At 61.2% G+C, this 18,472-nt stretch overlaps 2 protein-coding genes and 1 long non-coding RNA gene across 30 annotated transcripts; 1 reads left to right on the forward strand and 2 right to left on the reverse strand.

Moving 5' to 3' along the window:
- Positions 1-48: 48 nt before the first annotated feature.
- Positions 49-4,657, reverse strand: SIX5 (SIX homeobox 5). Of its 2 annotated transcripts, XM_054466225.2 has the most exons (3): positions 3,318-4,657; positions 1,625-2,430; positions 49-1,381 (listed from the first exon to the last, which is right to left on the reverse strand). In XM_054466225.2, the coding sequence occupies exons 1-3, from the start codon at positions 4,115-4,117 to the stop codon at positions 771-773; spliced, it is 2,217 nt and encodes a 738-aa protein (XP_054322200.1). In that variant the 5' UTR covers positions 4,118-4,657; the 3' UTR covers positions 49-770. The 2 variants fall into 2 exon arrangements, with proteins under 2 accessions (XP_054322200.1, XP_063513277.1); XM_063657207.1 differs by having other exon boundaries at positions 49-2,430.
- On the forward strand, positions 3,680-8,672 carry LOC134738788 (uncharacterized). The gene is made up of 3 exons (XR_010124814.1): positions 3,680-4,109; positions 4,654-5,958; positions 6,731-8,672. It is a non-coding gene; the product is annotated as an uncharacterized LOC134738788 (long non-coding RNA).
- On the reverse strand, positions 4,991-18,140 carry DMPK (DM1 protein kinase). Of its 27 annotated transcripts, none has more exons than XR_010124812.1 (16): positions 17,397-18,140; positions 14,985-15,076; positions 14,646-14,729; positions 14,471-14,566; positions 13,703-13,851; positions 13,323-13,416; positions 12,865-13,071; positions 12,540-12,788; positions 10,155-10,240; positions 7,868-7,979; positions 7,001-7,158; positions 6,809-6,906; positions 6,591-6,637; positions 6,212-6,297; positions 5,624-5,880; positions 4,991-5,443 (listed from the first exon to the last, which is right to left on the reverse strand). XR_010124812.1 is itself a non-coding variant. In XM_063657214.1 (16 exons), the coding sequence occupies exons 1-16, from the start codon at positions 17,573-17,575 to the stop codon at positions 5,721-5,723; spliced, it is 1,971 nt and encodes a 656-aa protein (XP_063513284.1). In that variant the 5' UTR covers positions 17,576-18,140; the 3' UTR covers positions 4,991-5,720. The 27 variants fall into 27 exon arrangements, 18 of the variants coding, with proteins under 18 accessions (XP_063513284.1, XP_054322214.1, XP_054322210.1 ...); XR_008495948.2 differs by having other exon boundaries at positions 12,525-12,788; XR_010124811.1 differs by having other exon boundaries at positions 6,212-6,301; positions 12,525-12,788.
- Between the last annotated feature and the right edge of the window lie 332 nt (positions 18,141-18,472).

The following is an 18,472-nucleotide window of genomic DNA, read 5'->3' on the forward strand; positions in this document are numbered from 1 at the left end:
GTTCAGCACTGCTTTGGACAGCCCCTGGAAGGCACCCCAGACCCCTGGTGGTGGTGTAATCTGGTAACTTTATTTTAATTGAAAATGGAGGCATAACATGTCCTAGAAAAATAAAGATTTAGGATACAAAGGAGACACAGCGGCAGGGCTGCCTCCAGGGATGAGGGAATCTTTGGTCTGGGCCGGATATGAGGACAAGGGCTTGAGTCCAGGGGAGCTGGTGAAGGAAGACCCCCGCCTCCCCACAGCTGCCCCAGCCCCTGCCCCTGGCAGGAAATGCCACACTGGGGAGGGTCTCCAGTCTCAGGGGCGCGGGGCTGCCTGTCCTCCACCTTCGGATTCCAGGCAGTTGTGACAACACCGGCTATCGGCTATCGGCAGAGCTATTAATAGTGTTTCAGGGAGTGACAAGGAGAGGGCTCTGGGGGCTGGAAGTCCGGCCCTGGGGCAGGGTGTTCCGCTCACAACTAGTACCAAGTGGAGGGGGCAGGGCCCCTGAGTCAGGACCCTGAGTCCCCCACGTATATGGCAGGGCACAGCATGGGGAGGGCTGTAACAGAGAAGCCTCTCATCCAGAGGGGAATGGAGACTTGGACAGGAGGTGGCCGGGGGTACAACCCCCGGCACCACCAGGGCTTGGAGAGGCCACCCGGGCAGAAGGATGTGGTAACTGGGGTCTTCAGCAACCGCATTTCTGGGGCTCCCCCCTCCCATTCCTGTCCCTGCGTCTTCAGCACCAATGTCGGGAGAGGCCACAGGGCCACACTAGGTCACAGTTCCAAGGGATCCTCCACAGGCACCGACTGGAGCTGGGTCAGAACCTTGGCCTCAGCTTCCAACCCCTCGTCAACCTCACCCCCTGCGGTGGCCCCCAGGAGCAGCCCCTCTGGGTCGGGGTCCGGCAGCCTCAGCACAGTGTGGGGGGCCTGTGTCCCCAGCCCCTTTTCCGCTTCCAGCAGCCCCTCTGTTCCTGCGCTTAGTTCCAGCCCTGCTGACCAGACAGGCACGGCCGCGGGTGACAGCATCAGCCCCTCTGGTGGGGGCGCCGGGAAGTTGGGCAGGAGGCCAGGGGTGTCAGGGGAGAAAGGCAGGCTGGTGCTGGAGGTGGTGGCAGCGGCGGGGGGTGGCTGCTGCGCAGAAAGGGTGCCTAGGGAATGAGCCTCTGGGAGAGCAGGGCTGGGGGCCACCGGGAGGCCTCCCTCAGGCACGGAGATGGCCGTCTCTGGCTTCAGTGGCAGGGCCAGGCTGGGGGCTGGAGGCAGGACCTGGGAGACAAGCATGCTGGTAGGGAAGGTGGCGGTGAGGATGATTTTGCCCTGCTGCACGGCCACACCCGTCACGATGGGGCTGCCAGACACAGGGTTAGCCAGGAGGAAGTTTCCTGTGGGGAGAGAGGGACCGAGCACAGGTGAGAGCCAGGAGAGCAGGCCAAGCCAGACAGAGATGGAGACTGCGAAGCTGGAGGGCGGGCGGAGGAAGCCTTCCGGTGGGCCTTGGGGCACTGGGATTTGCCAGGGATGAGATGCCCCCCAGGAGCCCAGGGACAGCCCCTCCCTCTCCGAGATGAGATGACTGCACCCCTCCCTGGTTCTCACCCAGGCCTGAGGGAGGGAGATGGGGGTACCTGGGGCAGTGGCCGAAGGCAGCTGCAGGGCAGTCACGCCCACCCCGGAGTTGATGAGGTGCACGTTGGCAGGGCCTGCTGCAGCTGCCACCTTCACAGGGCTGCCTGGCCCGGCTGCCAACAGCTGCAGGGGCCCCACAGCCTGGGGCAGGGTCACCACCTGTGAGGTGGGCACTACCTGGGGCAGGTTCAACAGTGGGGAGGTGGGGCTCAGGCCCGTGGGGTACCCCGGGGGTGGGGAGAGTGGTACCACTTGTGGGGCAGCCACAGCAGGCACTGGCCCCGGGGGCAGAGGAAAGGTAGCAGCCGGCGGGGGGCCAGGCACCACTTGGGCCAGGGGTCCCGGGACCTCCTCTCCAAGGGCTGGTCCCGGAACAGCCACCTGGGCCCCTTTGGTCTCAGGGGCCTCCGACTGAGCCTCCTCCAGCCGCACCTCCCCTGTCTGAGGGTCCAGGACCAGGGAGGTCTTGGCCTCGCTGGCCCCCTGAGGGCTGGGCTGCGGTGGAGGGGCACCCCCGCCCCCAGTGAGCAGCAGCGGGCCCAGGCTGGAGGCCTCGCCCAGGGCCAGGCCGTTGATGATGACGGGGCCCCCGTTGAGGAGCACTGCTGGGGAGCTGCTGGCTGCCAGGAAGCTCCCGTTCACCAGGATGGAGGAGGAGGCCGGGCACGGCGCGGGAGGGCTGGTCCCTGCCAGGAATATGGAGCCCTGGGCAGCGGCCTCGGCAGATACTGGGGCCGCCCCTCTCTCCAGGTCTTCAGGACTTCGGCTGGACTCGTCCTCAGTCGTGGGATTCCCATCAGACTCGCTGGCCAGAGAAATGGCTGTCAGCTGGGGTTCCTTAGCCTGTGGGGCCTCCCGCATAGCCAGGCGGCTGCTCCCCCACCTTTCCCTGGCCCAAGTTTCGGTGGGTCATTCCAGAGGTTATGAAACCTCTCTGAGACCACTCCAAACTCCAGGGCCTTTTACAAGCCCTGCGTGGACACCACTGCAGAGAAGCACCGGGGAGGGAAGAGGCCCTTGCTCTCCCCCTGCCTCGGCCTCGGGTCCCCAGAGGCTGAGCTCCCAGGTTGCCCTAAAAGTTCCTTGGTTGGGCGGAAAGCGGGCGAGTGGCCTGGAGAGAGGGAGCAGCAGCCACCAGCGCAGTTCCCGGTGCCCTCCCCGTGGGGCGTCAGAGAAGGGAGAGGCCGGCACTAAGGGTGGGAGGAGAAGGGTTTGGGTTACAGGGAAACCGGAGCTGGGAAAGGTTCACGTTTCACAACAAAGGCAGACGACGGACCACGCCGTCCGGGCCCGGAGGGAGTGTGGGGGCGGGTGGGTAAGAGTAACGGTCAGTGAAAAAAGGGGGCTGGGAGGCAGCTCCTACGTGGAGTGGGGTGGCCACAGGCCCTGCCCCCTTGCCGCAGTCCCTCTAGTGCCCCCCACAGTGTGGTTCCCCAACACCGATGGGATTTGGGCAGAAGCTCGGAATGGAGCCGCTAGAAGAGGAGACGCGTGCGGGGAGAGGGCCCGGGCGGGTGCCTGTCCCGTCCACGCTTAGTCCCCGCGCCCCGCGGGCGCCCGGGGTTGTGAGCTGGTCCCGGGAGATGTCCGAGGACCTCGGCGCGCCGGCCCCAGCAGTGGGCACGGGGGAGGAGGGCTGGTGGACGGGATGTCCCCGGGAAAGCTGGACTTGCGCCGCCCGAGGCCCCTCACCTCTTGCAGGGCGCGCCGCCTCCGGCCCCGGTCCGGTCGCGCTGTCGCCGGTTCTTGAACCAGTTGCTGACCTGTGTGAGCGACAGGCCGGTGAGTGTGGCCAGGCGGCGCTTCTCGTCCGGCGTGGGGTAGCGGTTGCCGCGGTAGCAGGCCTTGAGCGCTGCGCGGGAGCGCTCCTTGAAGCAGTAGACTGTCTCCTCGCCGTCCCAGATGGTCTTGGGCAGCGGGAACTTCTTGCGCAGTCGATACTTGTCCACTGCGCCCAGCGCGCGGCCGCGGGCCCGCTCGGCCTCATGGTAGCGCGCGCGCAGGTAGAGATCCTGCAGGAAGGCGTGGTGGGCGGCGGGGAAGGGGCGGCTCTCGAGTAGCCGGTAGAGCTCGGCGTACTCGCCCCGCTGGAAGGCCACCAGGGCCCGCGCGCGCAACACCGGGTCGCTGCCACGTAGGCGCTCGGCCGGGGGCAGTGCGCCCAGGAAGCGGCTCAAGCGGCCTGCGTGGCCCGCCTGGAGCAGCGCCTCGCAGACGCACGCCACCTGCTCGGGCGAGAAGCGGAGGCCCGTGGGCGGTTCGGAAGCGGCCTCGGGGGGCGACCTGGGGACGCCCGGGGATCCCGGGCCCTCAGCTCCCGCAGCCGCTTCGCCCGCCCCGGCCCCGGCCGCCGCCGCCGCCTCACCCTCGGCCGCCTGCAAAGTCTGCAAGAGCTGGCGCGCTTCCTCCTCCTCCTCTTCGGTCGCCGCCGCCGCCACCGCCTCCCCCCCGGCCGCGGGCCCCGCGCTCGGCTCCGCAGGCAAGGTAGCCATGTTTTGCAACTTTGGGAAGTTCCTCCCTCCTTCTCTTCCTCCCTCGGGCTTTCCTCAGCCCCCTCCCCCGCCTGTCCCCCCTTTTCGCTCCCACTCTTCGCTTTTCTCGATCTTCTCCCTGGCCGACCCTGCGCCCCACGCCGGGAAGGCGAGATCCAGCTCTCCACTCGGGTCTCTGTCCCCTTGTGTGTGTCCGTCCCCCTCTCGTCTGTCTGTGATTCTCCCTTTGTTTTCCCTCCGCCTCTGGCCGCGCTTTCTGCCTCCCCCCAGCGTGTGCTTCTGGCTCAGGGCCTCAGTTTCCCCATCGGGACAACGCAGAAGGTAACGGGCCGTCCAGGAGGGCTAAGGGCGCGAAGCCTTCGCCCCGAGACTGAGCTTCTGCACGCCTCCGTCTCCAGGGTCCTCTGCAGGCCCCCACATTCCCCATCTCGGCCTGCGCTCCGCCCCTCGGAATTCCCGGCTCCGCACGGGGGGCGGGTCTGGCCGGGAGGAGGGGCGGGGAACGGGCTAGAAAGTTTGCAGCAACTTTTCTCCAGCTTGCGTCCCCGGAGCGGATGCGCGTGGCGTGCGCAGGCGCAGTGGAAGGAGGATGGCCGTGCGCGCTGCCAGCCCAGCCCCCCTCTTCTCGACGTTCGCTGGCACAGCTGGGCCACAGCTGGGCAGGGGCGGTGCCTCCGGGTGGCCCGCTCGCCCTCCTATTGGCCGGACGCCAAAGCCCCGCCCCGTGGCTTTTCCTCCCCCAACCCTGATTTGTCCGCTTCGGATCCCGCTAGCTCCTCCTAGACCTTCGGCCGCCTCCACTCGTCTTCGGATTGGCCCGCTGCGCAGCCTCCTACCCACAACGCAAACCGCGGACACTGTGGAGTCCAGAGATTTGGGCAGATGGAGGGCCTTTTATTAGCGAGGGTCGGGGGTGGGGTCCTAGGTGGGGACAGACAATAAATACCGAGGAATGTCGGGGTCTCAGTGCATCCAAAACGTGGATTGGGGTGTTGGGGGTCCTGCAGCCTGTCAGCGAGTCGGAGGACGACGTCAATAAATATCCAAACCGCCGAAGCGGGCGGAGCCGGCTGGGGCTCCGAGAGCAGCGCAAGTGAGCAGGGGGGGCGCGGGATCCCCGAAAAAGCGGGTTTGGCAAAAGCAAATTTCCCAAGTAAGCAAGCAGAGATCGCGCCAGACGCTCCCCAGAGCAGGGCGTCATGCACAAGAAATATTTGCAGTTTGCGAACCGACGATAGGTGGGGGTGCGTGGAGGATGGAACACGGACGGCCCAGCTTGCTGCCTTCTCAGGCCTGCAGTTTGCCCATCCACGTCAGGGCCTCAGCCTGGCCGAAAGAAAGAAATGGTCTGTGATTCCCCCCACCAGCAGCAGCAGCAGCAGCAGCAGCATTCCCGGCTACAAGGACCCTTCGAGCCCCGTTCGCCGGCCGCGGACCCGGCCCCTCCCTCCCCGGCCGCTAGGGGGCGGGCCCGGATCACAGGACTGGAGCTGGGCGGAGACCCACGCTCGGAGCGGTGTGAACTGGCAGGTGGTGGGCGCGACTTCTGTGCCGTGCCCCGGGCGCTCAGTCTTCCAACGGGGCCCCGGAGTCGAAGACAGTTCTAGGGTTCAGGGAGCGCGGGCGGCTCCTGGGCGGCGCCAGACTGCGGTGAGTTGCCCGGCGTGGGCCACCAACCCAATGCAGCCCAGGGCGGCGACACGAGACAGAGCAACGGCGAACAAGAGCAGGGAAAGCGCCTCCGATAGGCCAGGCCTAGGGACCTGCGGGGAGAGGGCGAGGTCAACACCCGGCACGGGCCTCTGATTGGCTCCTGGGACTCGCCCCGCCTACGCCCATAGGTGAGCCCGCACTCCTCCCTGCGCCCCGCCCCCGCCCCAACAGCCGACAGCTGTTGTTAAGTCCACTGGCACGCCTCGAATCCCGTCCGAACTCGTCATTGGCTGCTTCCTAGCGGCCTGTGTTGATTGGCTGCCCGAGGATCCGCCCTCCTGCCGTGGGCCCAGCCCCGCAAATGCGCAGCTAAGCGGGTGGCACGGGGCGGGTGGAGCGAGGGGCGCGACGGCGGAGGGGGGCGTGGGCAGCCGGACGTACCCTGGCAGGGAGCAGCAGGTGGCGGCGGTGCATGGGGCCTGGCCCCACCAGCGGGCACTGGCCCAGAGCCACGGCCGGGGGGCCATCTAGCTGGAGAGAGAAGGGACAGGTGACCCGATCGGAGCCCAGCCCAGCCCTCAGCGGTGGGGCAAGAGACAGCGAGGGGAATCGAGGCCGGAGAGGTTATCTAGGGAGATCCCGGAGGGAATCTGGTGAGGCCTGAATGGAGGGCGATCTGGGGCTGAATGAAGGGCTTCTGCCCTCTAAAGTCGCAAAGACGTAGGGTGAGCCCTATATCTGGACGGGGAGACCAGGAGCCAGGGAGGGGATCTGCAGAGTGGGCAGCAGGTCTGAGGCAGGGCAAAGAGAGGGGTCTTACATGGGAAGGTGGATCCGTGGCCCGGGGACTGGGGACCCCCGTGACAGCTGGAAGGAGAAGAAAGAGGCATAGGGCGCGTGGAGGGACGAAGGAGGGCGGTGGCGCGGCGTGCCCCAGCGTGGGTCCCTTCCCTCCTCCAGGTGTCTATACACGCCCCGCGGAGCAGACGGTCCACCTCCTCCCGGTCCTCCGGGGAAGGGGACACATGAGGGACTCGCCTGTGGCTCCCTCTGCCTGCAGCAACTCCATCCGCTCCTGCAACTGCCGGACGTGTGCCTCTAGGTCCCGGTTCCGAGCCTCTGCCTCGCGTAGTTGACTGTGGGGAGGTAAGGACAGTGAGTCCGTCCGGGCCGGACGAGAGGGGCTGCCAAGGGTTGCCACGGGCCCCGCGCCCCGGCCCCGACCCCGACCTGGCGAAGTTCTGGTTGTCCGTGCGGATGGCCTCCATCTCCCGGCTCAGGCTCTGCCGGGTGAGCACCTCCTCCTCCAGGGCCTCCTGGAGCTCCCGCAGCGTCACCTCGGCCTCAGCCTCTGCCGCAGGGATAGCCGCTGGAACTGCCACTTTAGCCTGTGTATGGGGACCAGGTTTAAGGCTGCCTGTGGCTCCTGGAGGACTCAGGACTTGGGCACTGGTTCCAGGCTAGGGATCCTTGCTTATCCCCTACTCCTCCGTCCCCTCAAAATTTCTGGAATCCCCATAGCTCCTGCAATGATCCAAGCCCCCTCCCTTCCCTACCTCCCTCAGCCCCATCCCTGAGTCTGGTCCTCTAAATCTACACAGGGACCAGAGGGCTGGTGCTCAAACACTAACACAACCTATGTCCCTCTGCTGCTCAAAATCCCTCCAGCTCCCTAATGCCCTCACGACAAAAGGCCTTGCTGGGTTTTGTTTCCTGATGGCCTCTCCAGCCTTCTCAGGAACAAACGATTCAGCCAAACTACCTTTCAGGAACAAATCATGATTCCCACCTGCCTTTGCCCTTGAGGCTCTCGCCTGACCACCTGGTACCTTTCCTTCCATGGCTGGTTTCTCCTTCACGAGCACTCAGCTCAAAGATCAACTCCTCAGATCCCCAGCCACACACACACCCTCACTTAATGCCCCACTGTAACTACAGAGACCGTCTCATGTCTGAAGTAACCTCGTCTCTCTGTGGTTTCTGTCTGCTTCTGTTCAGGAAGTCCCTAGAGGGGTCTACAGTGCACGCTACCCGGAAAGCCCTCACCTTTTCTCTCCCGCTTGTCCCTGAAGGACCCCCTCCCCTCCACCAACTTACTGTTTCATCCTGTGGGGACACCGAGGGCTCCAGGCTGGGCGCTTGCACGTGTGGCTCAAGCAGCTGCTCAGCCTCCAGTTCCATGGGTGTGGGGCCTGGGACCTCACTGTCCCTGGGGAGAGGGAGTGGGGAGGGAGACAGAATGCTGATTCTCTGGTGGAGAACCAGAACTCATGGCCTGTGGGTAGAGGCAGCTGCTTCAAAGACCTCCTGATTTGAGGAAGGGGAGCAGCAGAGCGAAGAGAACAGAGTCCCAGGTAGGCCAGTAGACCCTCCTCTGCTTAGGAAAAGCCCTGCCCCTCCCCTGGCCTTGGGCCCCTGGGAGCTGCTCTTTCTAAACCTTCTGCAGGGACTTGGGGTCCAGACTCCCATGTTCTAGGGTCAGCTCGTCTCCCCCCTTGACATGTGACCTCTGCAGACCCCTCTTCTCAGGGCCTCAGGACAGGGAGGCCGACCTGATGGGGAGACTGCTTGGCTCTGGCCACCTCCACAGATGTGGTCCTAAGACTGGGCATGGGACCCCAAGATGGCGACTTGAGGCGGCCCACACCCCACTCAGCTGTGGGAAGGGGACAGCTCCTCCCTGGGGTATGAAGTGGCTGTCCCCTCCAACCCAGCAGTCCCTCCTGTGGGAACATGGCTCAGGACCTAGATATCCTGGACACGCGCCTGGGTTCTAATAGATGATGGGTTCAATCCTGACCCACCGTTCAGGCCCCAAAGCGGTTCAGAATCAAGCTGGAGTTCATTAATGATAAGGTATAGTATTTGTAATGTTGTCCAGTAATAAAAGCTGATTAGAAAACCAACTGTTCTCTTAGACAAAGTAGCATGAGGAAGGGGGAGAAAAAAAACAAAAAAAAACCTGTTCTCCAGTATTTAAACATGTGTCAGTGCACATGTGAGCCAGGGACCACTGCTGTCTGGTGAGCTCACGAGATATCAACTTCCTTTTCCTTATCTGTATTTTCTAATTTACTTGTGATAAGCAATGCATTATTTGTGTAATTAATACTTTTGAGACCAGGTCTCACTCTGTTGCCTAGGCTGGAATCTATCATGGCTCACTGAAGCCTCAAACTCCAGGCTCAAGTGATCCTCCTACTTCAGACTCCTGAGTAGCTAGGACTGCAGGCACAGACCACTATGCCTGGCAAAATTTTTTCAATTTTTTGTAGAGACAGGGTCTCATTATGTTGCCCAGGCTGGTCTTGAACTCCTGGGCTGAAGCAATCCATCCACTTCAGCCTCCCAAAGTGCTGGGATTCCAAGCGTAAGCCACCATGCCCAGCCTATAAATCAGTACTTTCTTTTTTTTTGAGATGAAGTTTCGCTTTTGTTGCCCAGGCTGGAATGCAATGGCACAATCTCAGCCCACCACAACCTCCCCCTCCTGGGTCCTGATTCTCCTGCCTCAGCCTCCTGAGTAGCTGGGATTACAGGTATATGCCACCACGCCCGGCTAATTTTTTTAGTAGAGACGAGGTTTCTCCATGTTGGTCAGGCTGGTCTCGAAATCCTGACCTCAGGTGATCCACCCACCTCATCCTCCCAAAGCGCTGGGATTACAGGCAAGAGCCACCACACCCAGCCTAAATTAATACTTTTTTTTTTTTTTGAGACGGAGTCTCGCTCTGTTGCCCAGGCTGGAGTGCAGTGGCATGATCTCGGCTCACTGTAAGCTCCGCCTCCCGGGTTCATGCCATTCTCCTGCCTCGCCTTCCGAGTAGCTGGGACTGCAGGTGCCTGCCACCACGCCCGGCTAATTTTTTTGTATTTTTAGTAGAGATGGGGTTTCACCATGTTAGCCAGGATGGTCTCGATCTCCTGACCTCGTGATCCACCCGCCTGGGTCTCCCAAAGTGCTGGGATTACAGGCGTGAGCCACCATGGCCCGCCTAAATTAATACTTTTAAATGGCCTTATTGTTATATGGCTGATTCAAATAATTTGCATTCTTTTACAACTGATTGTAAAAGTCTAAACTTCACATTTTCCAAGATTCTGAAGTCCTGTGGCTCTGTGTACTACAGATGTAAAAGTTGATGGTTGCAAGATTCTGGGAAGCCCAGTCTGTGACTCTGAGGTTTTAACATTCAATCTAACATTTTGAAGTACATAGATCTGAAAATTTAAGGTCCTCCAACTCTGGCCTCTTAGGAGTCTTTGGTCCCAAAACAGTAAGGTTCCAAGACTGATCCTGCAACTCCATTGGCTGCCGAGGAGCAGGACCCAGGAAGCTCAAGCAGCCTCGGGGCCCCTGGAGGCCGTCCAGGGCAGTGCTTACCTGAGGGCCACGCAGGAGTAGGAGTAGCCCACGAAAGGCAGGTGGACCCCCAGCGGCGCACCTTCCTGAATGTCCGACAGTGTCTCCTGCGCAAGACACACAGATGTGACCAGCAGTCGTCAGGACGGGCCCCTCACTGCTTTTTGATCTTGGCTTACATGTTCCCCCCAAACCAGCCCCAACTCAGGGCTTATCTAAAGGGGCCCCTGCAGCATTTTTTCTTTTCTTTTTTTCTTTTGACATGGAGTCTCGCTCTGTTGCCCAGGCTGGAGTGCAGTGGTGCAATCTCAGCTCACTGCAACCTCTGCCTCCCAGGTTCAGGCGATTCTCCTGCCTCAGCCTCCCGAGTAGCTGAGATTACAGGTGCCCTCTTTCACGCCTGGCTAATTTTTTATATTTTTGGTAGAGACGGGGTTTCGCCATGCTGGCCAGGCTGGTCTCCATCTCCTGACCTCAAGTGATCCGCCTACCTCGGCTGTTATAGTCCCAAACTCTGGGCTGAAGCAGTCCTCCAACCTCAGCCTCCCAAAGTGTTGGGATTACAAATATAAGCCACTGTGCCCAGCCCACTTCTGTTTTTTTTTTTTTAGATGGAGTCTTGCTGTCTCCCAGCCTAGAGTGCAGTGGCACGATCCCAGCCCACTGCAAACTCTGCCTCCCAGGTTCAATCAAGCAATTCTTCTGCCTCAGCCTCCTGAGTAGCTGGCATTACAGGCACATGCCACCAAGCCTGGCTAAATTTTGTATTTTTAGTAGACACAGGGTTTCACCATGTTGGCCAGGCTGGTCTTGAACTCCTGACCTCCAGTGATCTGCCTGCCTCAGCCTCCCAAAGTTCTGGGATTACAGGCGTGAACCACCTTGCCCAACCCTTTTTTTTTTTTTTTTTTGAGACAGAGTCTCACTCTGTCACCCAGACTGGAGTGCAGTGGCACAATCTTGGCTCACTGCAAACTCTGCCCCCTGGGTTCAAGCAATTCTTCTGCCTCAGCTTCCCCAGTAGCTGGGATTACAGGCACCTGCGACCACACCCAGCTAATTTTCTTGTATTTTTAGTAGAGACAGGGTTTCACCGTGTTGGCCAGGCTAGTCTCAAAACTCCTGATCTCATGACCCGCCGGCCTTGGACTCCCAAAGTGCTGGGATTACAGGCATGAGCCACAGCGCCCGGCTGCAGCCCAGCATTTTTTTTTTTTTTTTTTTTTTGAGACAGAGTCTCGCTCTGTCGCCCAGGCTGGAGTGCAGTGGCGCGATCTCGGCTCAGTGCAAACTCCACCTCCCGGGTTCACGCCATTGTCCTGCCTCAGCCTCCCGAGTAGCTGGGACTACAGGCGCCTGCCACCACGCCTGGCTAATTTTTTGTATTTTTAGTAGAGATGGGGTTTCACCGTGTTAGCCAGGATGGTCTCGATCTCCTGACCTCGTGATCCGCCCGCCTCGGCCTCCCAAAGTGCTGGGATTACAGGCGTGAGCCACCGCGCCCGGCCAGCCCAGCCTATTTTTTAATTTCAATTTATCTTATTTTTGAGACAGAGTCTCTCTCCGTTGCCCAGGCTGGAGTGCAGTGGCACAATCACAGCTCACTGCAGCCTTGACCTCCTGGGCTCAAGCCCACGTCGGCCTCCCTAGTAGCTGAATATACAGGCATGCGCCACCATGCCCAGCCAATTTTTAAAACATTTTTGTAGAGACAAGGTCTCACCACATTGCCCAGGCTGGTCTCAAACTCCTGGGCTCAAGCAATCCACCCACTTCGGCCTCCCAAATTGCTGGGGTTACAGGCATGAGCCACCGTGCCTGGCCCCACCATTTTTTCTTGTATCCTGTTGCTTCCCTTCAGGGCACCTGCCACACTCTCCATAATTCTCTAATTCTCTACACTGCAAGTGGATGAGGGCAGGGACCAGAGCTCATATGATCAGTGCTGGATCCCCAGTATTGTTCAGCAAAAGGGCACCCAGAGCCGAGCAAGCATGCCATGACAGCTTGTTACACGGTGAAGAGAGACAGCCTAAGGGAGGAGGAGTCCTCTCCTGCTTCTCATCCCTCCAAGTCTCAGCTCAGAGAGCTCCCCACTCCAGGAAGCCCTCCAGGACCTTCCTTGCTGAGTCAGGAGCCCCCCACCCCCTACACTCCACTGTCTCAGCCCTGATCACTCTGGGGCCTCACTGTCTCAAGACTGGTCTGTGTTCCCCCATTGGACTGTAAGTCTAGGTCACTGCTGGGTCCTCAGTACTAGATGGGCACAGAGCAGGTGCTCTGGGGAATGAGTGATTCAGGACCCCAGGAGGTAGGCACTGTCCTTACTCCAACTTTATGGAGGGAGCATGGGGAGGTTCCCGCAGCCGAGCAGGGGCCACAGGTACCTACCCCGCCCCCGCTCACCATGGCAGTGAGCCCGTCCTCCACCAAGTCGAAGTTGCATGTGTCGGTGGCACCTTCGAAATCCGGTGTAAAGGGGGGCACACTGTCTCGGAGACTATCCCAGTCGAGGCCAAAGAAGAAGGGATGTGTCCGGAAGTCGCCTGCTCCACCCCGGCCCAGCCGTGTCTCCGGGGGACACAGCAGCCGCTGAATGAAGTCTCGAGCCTCCTCAGGGACCCCTTCATCCGCCAGCGGCAGAGAGAGGTGCTCCTGCTCAGAGGGAGAGGAGGCGATAGCCTGGGAGCGCCTACCAGGAGAGGCCAGGGCTCCCTGGGGCCGTGCTCACCTTGTAGTGGACGATCTTGCCATAGGTCTCCGCCGTGGAATCCGCGTAGAAGGGCGTCTGCCCATAGAACATCTCATAGGCGAATACACCCAGCGCCCACCAGTCACACTCGGGCCCGTAGCTGCCTGTCCCAGGCCCACCGCCCACAGCCTGCAGGATCTCGGGGGACAGGTAGTCTGGGGTGCCCACAGCCACCAGCGACCGCACCTGGACCAAAAGGAGCAGAACAAGGCTTGGGCTCACCCCTCTGGGCCCACCAGCTTTGGGCCCTCCTTCCAACCACTCCCCAAATGCTTGGTCCCTCCCTCTGCCTGGTCTAATACTCCGCCACACAGATGCACACTTAGGCCTGGGTCACCACCTCTTTTCCCCTCCAAATCCAGTCCCGCTCCCACACTCTGTGCCTCCCATCCCTCATCAGCAGCCCGAGTTGCTCCGTGGCCAGGGCACTGGCTCACCGTTCCATCTGCCCGCAGCTTGAGGCAAGAGCCGAAGTCGGCCAGGCGGATGTGGCCACAGCGGTCCAGCAGGATGTTGTCGGGTTTGATGTCCCTGCACCGAGGAAAGGAGAAGGGTGGGATAAGTGAACCTCCCTTCTGTGGTCCCACCAGGGTCCGCCCCTCTGGGCAGTGCCACCTGGGGCCCCACTTCCTCGGGTTCCGCCCCTGTAGAGATTCTACAGTTCTGGACCCTACTCCCAGGCACCCCCCAGTGGGCCCCAACCAAGGAGGTCCCTCTCTAGGCCCTGGCCTCTCTGGGCTGACCTTCCAAGAACCCAGCCAGGGAACAAGCTTCCTTGCTCTCCCCTCGCCCTAGCCCTCAGCCATGCCGCGCCCACCTGTGCACGTAGCCAAGCCGGTGCACCGAGTCTATGGCCATGACAATCTCCGCCAGGTAGAAGCGCGCCATCTCGGCTGGAATCCGCTCCCCAAACTTGCTCAGCAGTGTCAGCAGGTCCCCGCCCACGTAATACTCCATGACCAGGTACTGAGAAGGGGTTCGTCATGGGTGGTTGGTAGTCCCCTGAGGCCCTGATCCATCACGGATGGCTGGGACAACCCCTCCCAGAGACACCCCATCCCTGGGCAGAGACCTGCAGCCCCAGCCCAGAGATAACCATAGAGATCTGCTGGGCCAAATCAGAGACCACTTGCGGCCCCCGCCCCCTGCCCCTCGAAAAAAAACACAAACAAAAAAACTTTCCTGGGATGTCACTGGGCAGATTCACTCCCTCTGAGATGTTCTGGGAAAGAGAACCCAGAGGCCACCCAACACCCAGAGAATAGGTCCCAGACACTCCCTCCCTAGGCAGTGGCCCCGTTAGAATTCCTGAAGACCTATCCCATTCCAGGAGACCCCCCCGCAACAGAAACATCTTTATAGGAGTCCCCCAAATCACCCCAGAAACGGGCAGTGAGGGACACCATCCCCGTCCCAGATAGGGAAGGCCCCTCATCCACCTGACACACCCTCTCACCGCACACAGACTTTCCCACAGACGTTTCTGGGCAGCACCCCCAATCCTAGAGCTTCCTCTCCCCACCTCCTCGTCCAGTGACAGCACGGGCTCTGTCCCTCTTCCTAGTCACCCCGGCCCAGAGCTCACCAAGTAGTTCTCATCCTGGAAGGCGAAGTGCAGCTGCGTGATCCACCGCCGGTCCCCATTCACCAACACGTCCCTCTCCTCACGGAAGCACGACACCTGCAGGGCACCCGGAGGAGCTGCAGCTGGAGACGGGGCGCGGATCCTCAAAGCCCCCCACGCCCGCCCAGCCCCTCACCTCGCCCCTCTTCAGCATGTCCCACTTGTTCATGATCTTCATGGCATACACCTGGCCCGTCTGCTTCATCTTCACTACCGCTACCTGAGGTCGAGATAGGGAGACAGAGTGGAGACGGCGGGAAAACAGAAGGGCTCGCCCAGACCCAACTCCACCCACTTCTGCACCCAGCCGTGGCCCCGCCCCACCTGCCACACCATGCCCATTGGTCCCAAGCCCCGCCTCCAGCCCAGCCCTAGGTTCTAAGGCTCGGTCATTCATCAATTTCTAAGGCCCCGCCTCAACCCCTATGCCCCGCCCACCACAAGTCAAGTCAGGCTCCCGCCCGGTTCGGCTTACCTCGCTGAACGCCCCACGTCCGATCACCTTCAGAATCTCGAAGTCGTCCCTCTGCAGTCGGACCTCCTTAAGCCTCACCACGATGGGCTCCGCTGGGGGCGTGGTGGGGAAAAAGAACCGAGGGTCACCAGAAAGGACACTGGAGACAAGGGGAAAAGCCCCACCCTCTCTCTGTCTCCCCTTCTCTCTGCCTCTCAGCTTCACCCTAGGACTGTCTGCTTCCCAAGGGCTTCCCCACATAAACACTGTGTAAGGTTCTGGGGACCAAAACTGCCCTCCCATAGAGGTGAGATGCCCGAGAAGCCCTTTGCGGGACAGGGCATTGGCCCAGAGGGCTCCAAGGGTGTGCAGGATGGTGAGGGTGGGGTAACGAAGTCTGCAGAAGGGCAGACCCTAAAGAACATGGGAAGAAGGAAATAAGACCCAGTTCTTCCACCTTCCTGGGCTTCCAGCCCTCCACCCTGACTCCAGGTGACAGTTCAGGTGCAGCCAGGGCCCCACTCCCACGTTCTCATGTAGAATGTCCTGGGTAATGGCCCAGACATGGGGTTGTATCCAGTACCTCTAGATTCAGATGCAGGTGGTTCTTGAACCACACTTTGGGAAACCCTGGATTTGGGGCTGGGGGAAGGAACAGGACAGGGAGACAAAGCCAGCCTGGTCACACATCCCAGACTCAAGTGCTCCAGTCCAGCCCATCTCTCAGTCCTCCAGGAGGAGTGCTTTAGTCCTACCCCTTATTTACAGATGACAATCAGGCCTCTCAGAAGTCAAGGTCCTATGACTAGGAATGTTAAACAGGGCAGCCTGGGTGGGGGACCAGCTGGGGTGGAGGCTTGTGGCTCAGGGACTGTGGGGACAGGGAGGCCTGGACTCCCAGGGGTGGAAGAAGTGGAGGCAGGATGGAGAGAGGGATGGGTATGGGAGGGGAGGGAAGGAGAGGAGACAGTGGGTTCTGGAGGAAAGAGAGGGGTTCCGGGGGGTTCCGGGAGAGTGGGCCAGCAGGGACGAACCAGCCAGGGCTGAGGACGGGGGAGGGAGGAGAGAGCCAAGACATTGAGCCCTTTTAAGGCAGCAGGAACCCTGGCCCCCTCCCCCGCCCCAGGCCTGGCAGGGGAGGGGCCGCAAGATGCAGCTCGGGCCACAAAAGGAGTGCTCCTCCCGGGAGCGCCGGACCCCTACCCCGCCCGGTCTCAGTTTACCCTGCCAGCCCAACTTCATCCTCTGCTAAAGGGAGGCCAGGAGAGTCATTAGGGGCTGTGGGAGGTTGGGAGAAGGTTTTTCCAGAGGCTGAGTGGCCTGGCCCTTCTTGGCCTCCACCTTCCCATCTGTGAAATGGGAGCAGGAGGGAGAGGAACCAGGCCTGGGTCAGAAAGAGATGGACACAAGAGGAAGCAGGGGAAGGTGGAGAAACAGGAAACAAATGTCACACACAGTTTGTCACACACAGGCCAAAGACCAAGCACCAGTCGCTGAGGGCCAGAGGGACAGGGTGCTGGGAATGAAAGAAACCAGTGACCAGTGAGCCCGAGTCCTGGGCTTGGGGAGGAGGTGGGCAGACAAGGCAGCTGGCAGAAGCGGAAGCATCCTCCTTCCAGCCCTGGCCCCAGGCCCTGGAAAGCCCTTGCAAGAAGGGGTTTTGTGGGACAGCTGGAAGGTTGGAGGCCCTGGGCCAGGAGAACTAAAGGACGCAGGGACCCAGGGTGGCGGGAATGGTGGCTGACCCACACGGCTCATAGGGACCGAGACTTTGGGGCTGGGGGTGGGCGCAGAACCTACAAAAGAAGGAGGCACACCCAGAAGAACCCAAAGTTGTCCCTCCTGGATCGCAGAGGAGGGGGCGCTGGTGGCGCCTGTCTGCAAAGCTGGTTCTCTCACAGGGCCCGCGTGAGTCACCGCCCTCCCAGCGCCTGGGCACCTGTTGGGGCAGCTGGAGAGGCTGGCGCCGAACACCTGCCTGTCGGCTGCGTCCCTGGCAGCTGCCCCATGCTGGCCCTCCTGGCTTGCCTCAGGCCGCAGGAAACTAGGGGAGCAGGAAACCCCACAGAGCCCACTTCTTGGGGGAGGGTCCTAGGAGAGGGAGCTCCCAGCACGACCCTGACCCTGACCCTAAGGCGGGGTGCAGAGGCCATGGGCGGCTGTTGGCAGCCTCGCCTGCTGTGACTCCTAAGCCATGGCTCTGAGTCATAACCACCCTGGCCTCTGCTGACCTTCTCTGCCCCTCCAGGGTGGTGGCATAGGGCAGAGAAATGTTACCCCAGGACCCAGGTCCACACTCTGAGCCCCAGGATGGGAGGATCTCCCCATGCCCACCCTGCCATCCTGCCCCCCAACAGCCAGGCCTCTGTGCCCAGACCTGTCTCCTGCCCCACCCCCACCCCATCTGCAGAAGCCCCGAGGGCAGGTACTCACCCCACTGCAAGAAGTCGGCCACGTACTTGTCCTGGGCCAGTTCGGAGGCGCCCAGCTCCTGGTGGACGCCCAGGAGAAGGTCGAGCAGGGGCTCCAGCCCCAGGAAGCCGGGGTCCAACATCAGCTGCTGGAGCCGCCTCAGCCGCACCTCGGCTGACATGTTGGACAGGCAGCACCATGGCCCCTCCCCGGGCCGGGGGCTCGGGGTCCTCCTGTCACAGGGCCTGGCAGCCCCTGTCCAGGCCCTGGAGCCCTGGCTGCATGTCTGCCTGTCCCTGGCTGTCCCCTGGGCCTCTCTGGCCACTTCTCTCTGCGGCCGAGGCCTCCTCCCCTTCTCCCCACCCCTTGGTCCAGCCCCCCTCCCGCCTCCCAGCCTTAACCCCTCACAAGCCAGCCCCCCAAGCTCCCTCCTTCCAGGGCCCTTCAAAACCCTTCAGTGCTAGAATAGGAGGAACGGATGGAGAATCTCAGCTGTCACACGGTCACCCCAATAAAATGGTAGAGCACAGAGGAAGCCACAGGTGTGATGAATTCCAAGAGGAACCTGCCCATTGCTGAAATGGGGCCAACTGAGGCTGAGTGACCCAGTAGCAACCACCCCCCTGCTCCTGACAAGCTCCAGAGCTGGGGGCTGGGGCTGGGTGGGAGAAACGGGCTGAGGCCTGGGAAGGGGGTGGGAGGCCAGGGCAGCTTCTTGGGTGACTCAGAGATGGATTCCGATTCGGACAGTTAAATTTAGCCCTCATGCTCTCTCTGCTTTATACTGGCTTTTTTTTTTTTTTTTTCCAGGAAGTGGGGAAGGGGTGGTGAGGAGAGGACCAGGAGGGGGCACCCTCAGAGCCTGAACAGGGGTGACCTGCTGCCCAAAGCCAGGGGGAGGAAAGTGGTGGAGCCAAGCCCTCCCCGGGCAAACGAGACCCCAAAATAGCTCCTTGGCCCCTGGCCGGGGAGCCACATTCCTGCCCAGGCTGGGATTAGAAACAGAAACATTTCGGGGGGTGGAGGGTGGCGCGGGAAGACACACTCCCTGCAACTCCGAGAGCCAAGAGGGATCTGAGCTCTTCTTTCCAGGGTGG

Source organism: Pongo pygmaeus, chromosome 20 (assembly GCF_028885625.2).
Source record: "Pongo pygmaeus isolate AG05252 chromosome 20, NHGRI_mPonPyg2-v2.0_pri, whole genome shotgun sequence".
Taxonomy (NCBI): Eukaryota; Metazoa; Chordata; class Mammalia; order Primates; family Hominidae; genus Pongo; species Pongo pygmaeus.

Excerpts from the sequence above, each read along its gene's own strand:
- SIX5 (XM_063657207.1), bottom strand. The coding sequence starts at position 4,117 with ATGGCTACCTTGCCTGCGGAGCCGAGCGCGGGGCCCGCGGCCGGGGGG. Across the intron at positions 2,431-3,317 it reads GGCGGCGCGCCCTGCAAGAG|CGAGTCTGATGGGAATCCCA; the intron begins GTGAGGGGCCTC and ends TTCTCTGGCCAG.
- DMPK (XM_063657214.1), bottom strand. The coding sequence starts at position 17,575 with ATGGTGCTGCCTGTCCAACATGTCAGCCGAGGTGCGGCTGAGGCGGCT. Across the intron at positions 7,980-10,154 it reads TACTCCTGCGTGGCCCTCAG|GGACAGTGAGGTCCCAGGCC; the intron begins GTAAGCACTGCC and ends CCCTCTCCCCAG. Across the intron at positions 7,159-7,867 it reads TGTCCCCACAGGATGAAACA|GCTAAAGTGGCAGTTCCAGC; the intron begins GTAAGTTGGTGG and ends CCCCATACACAG.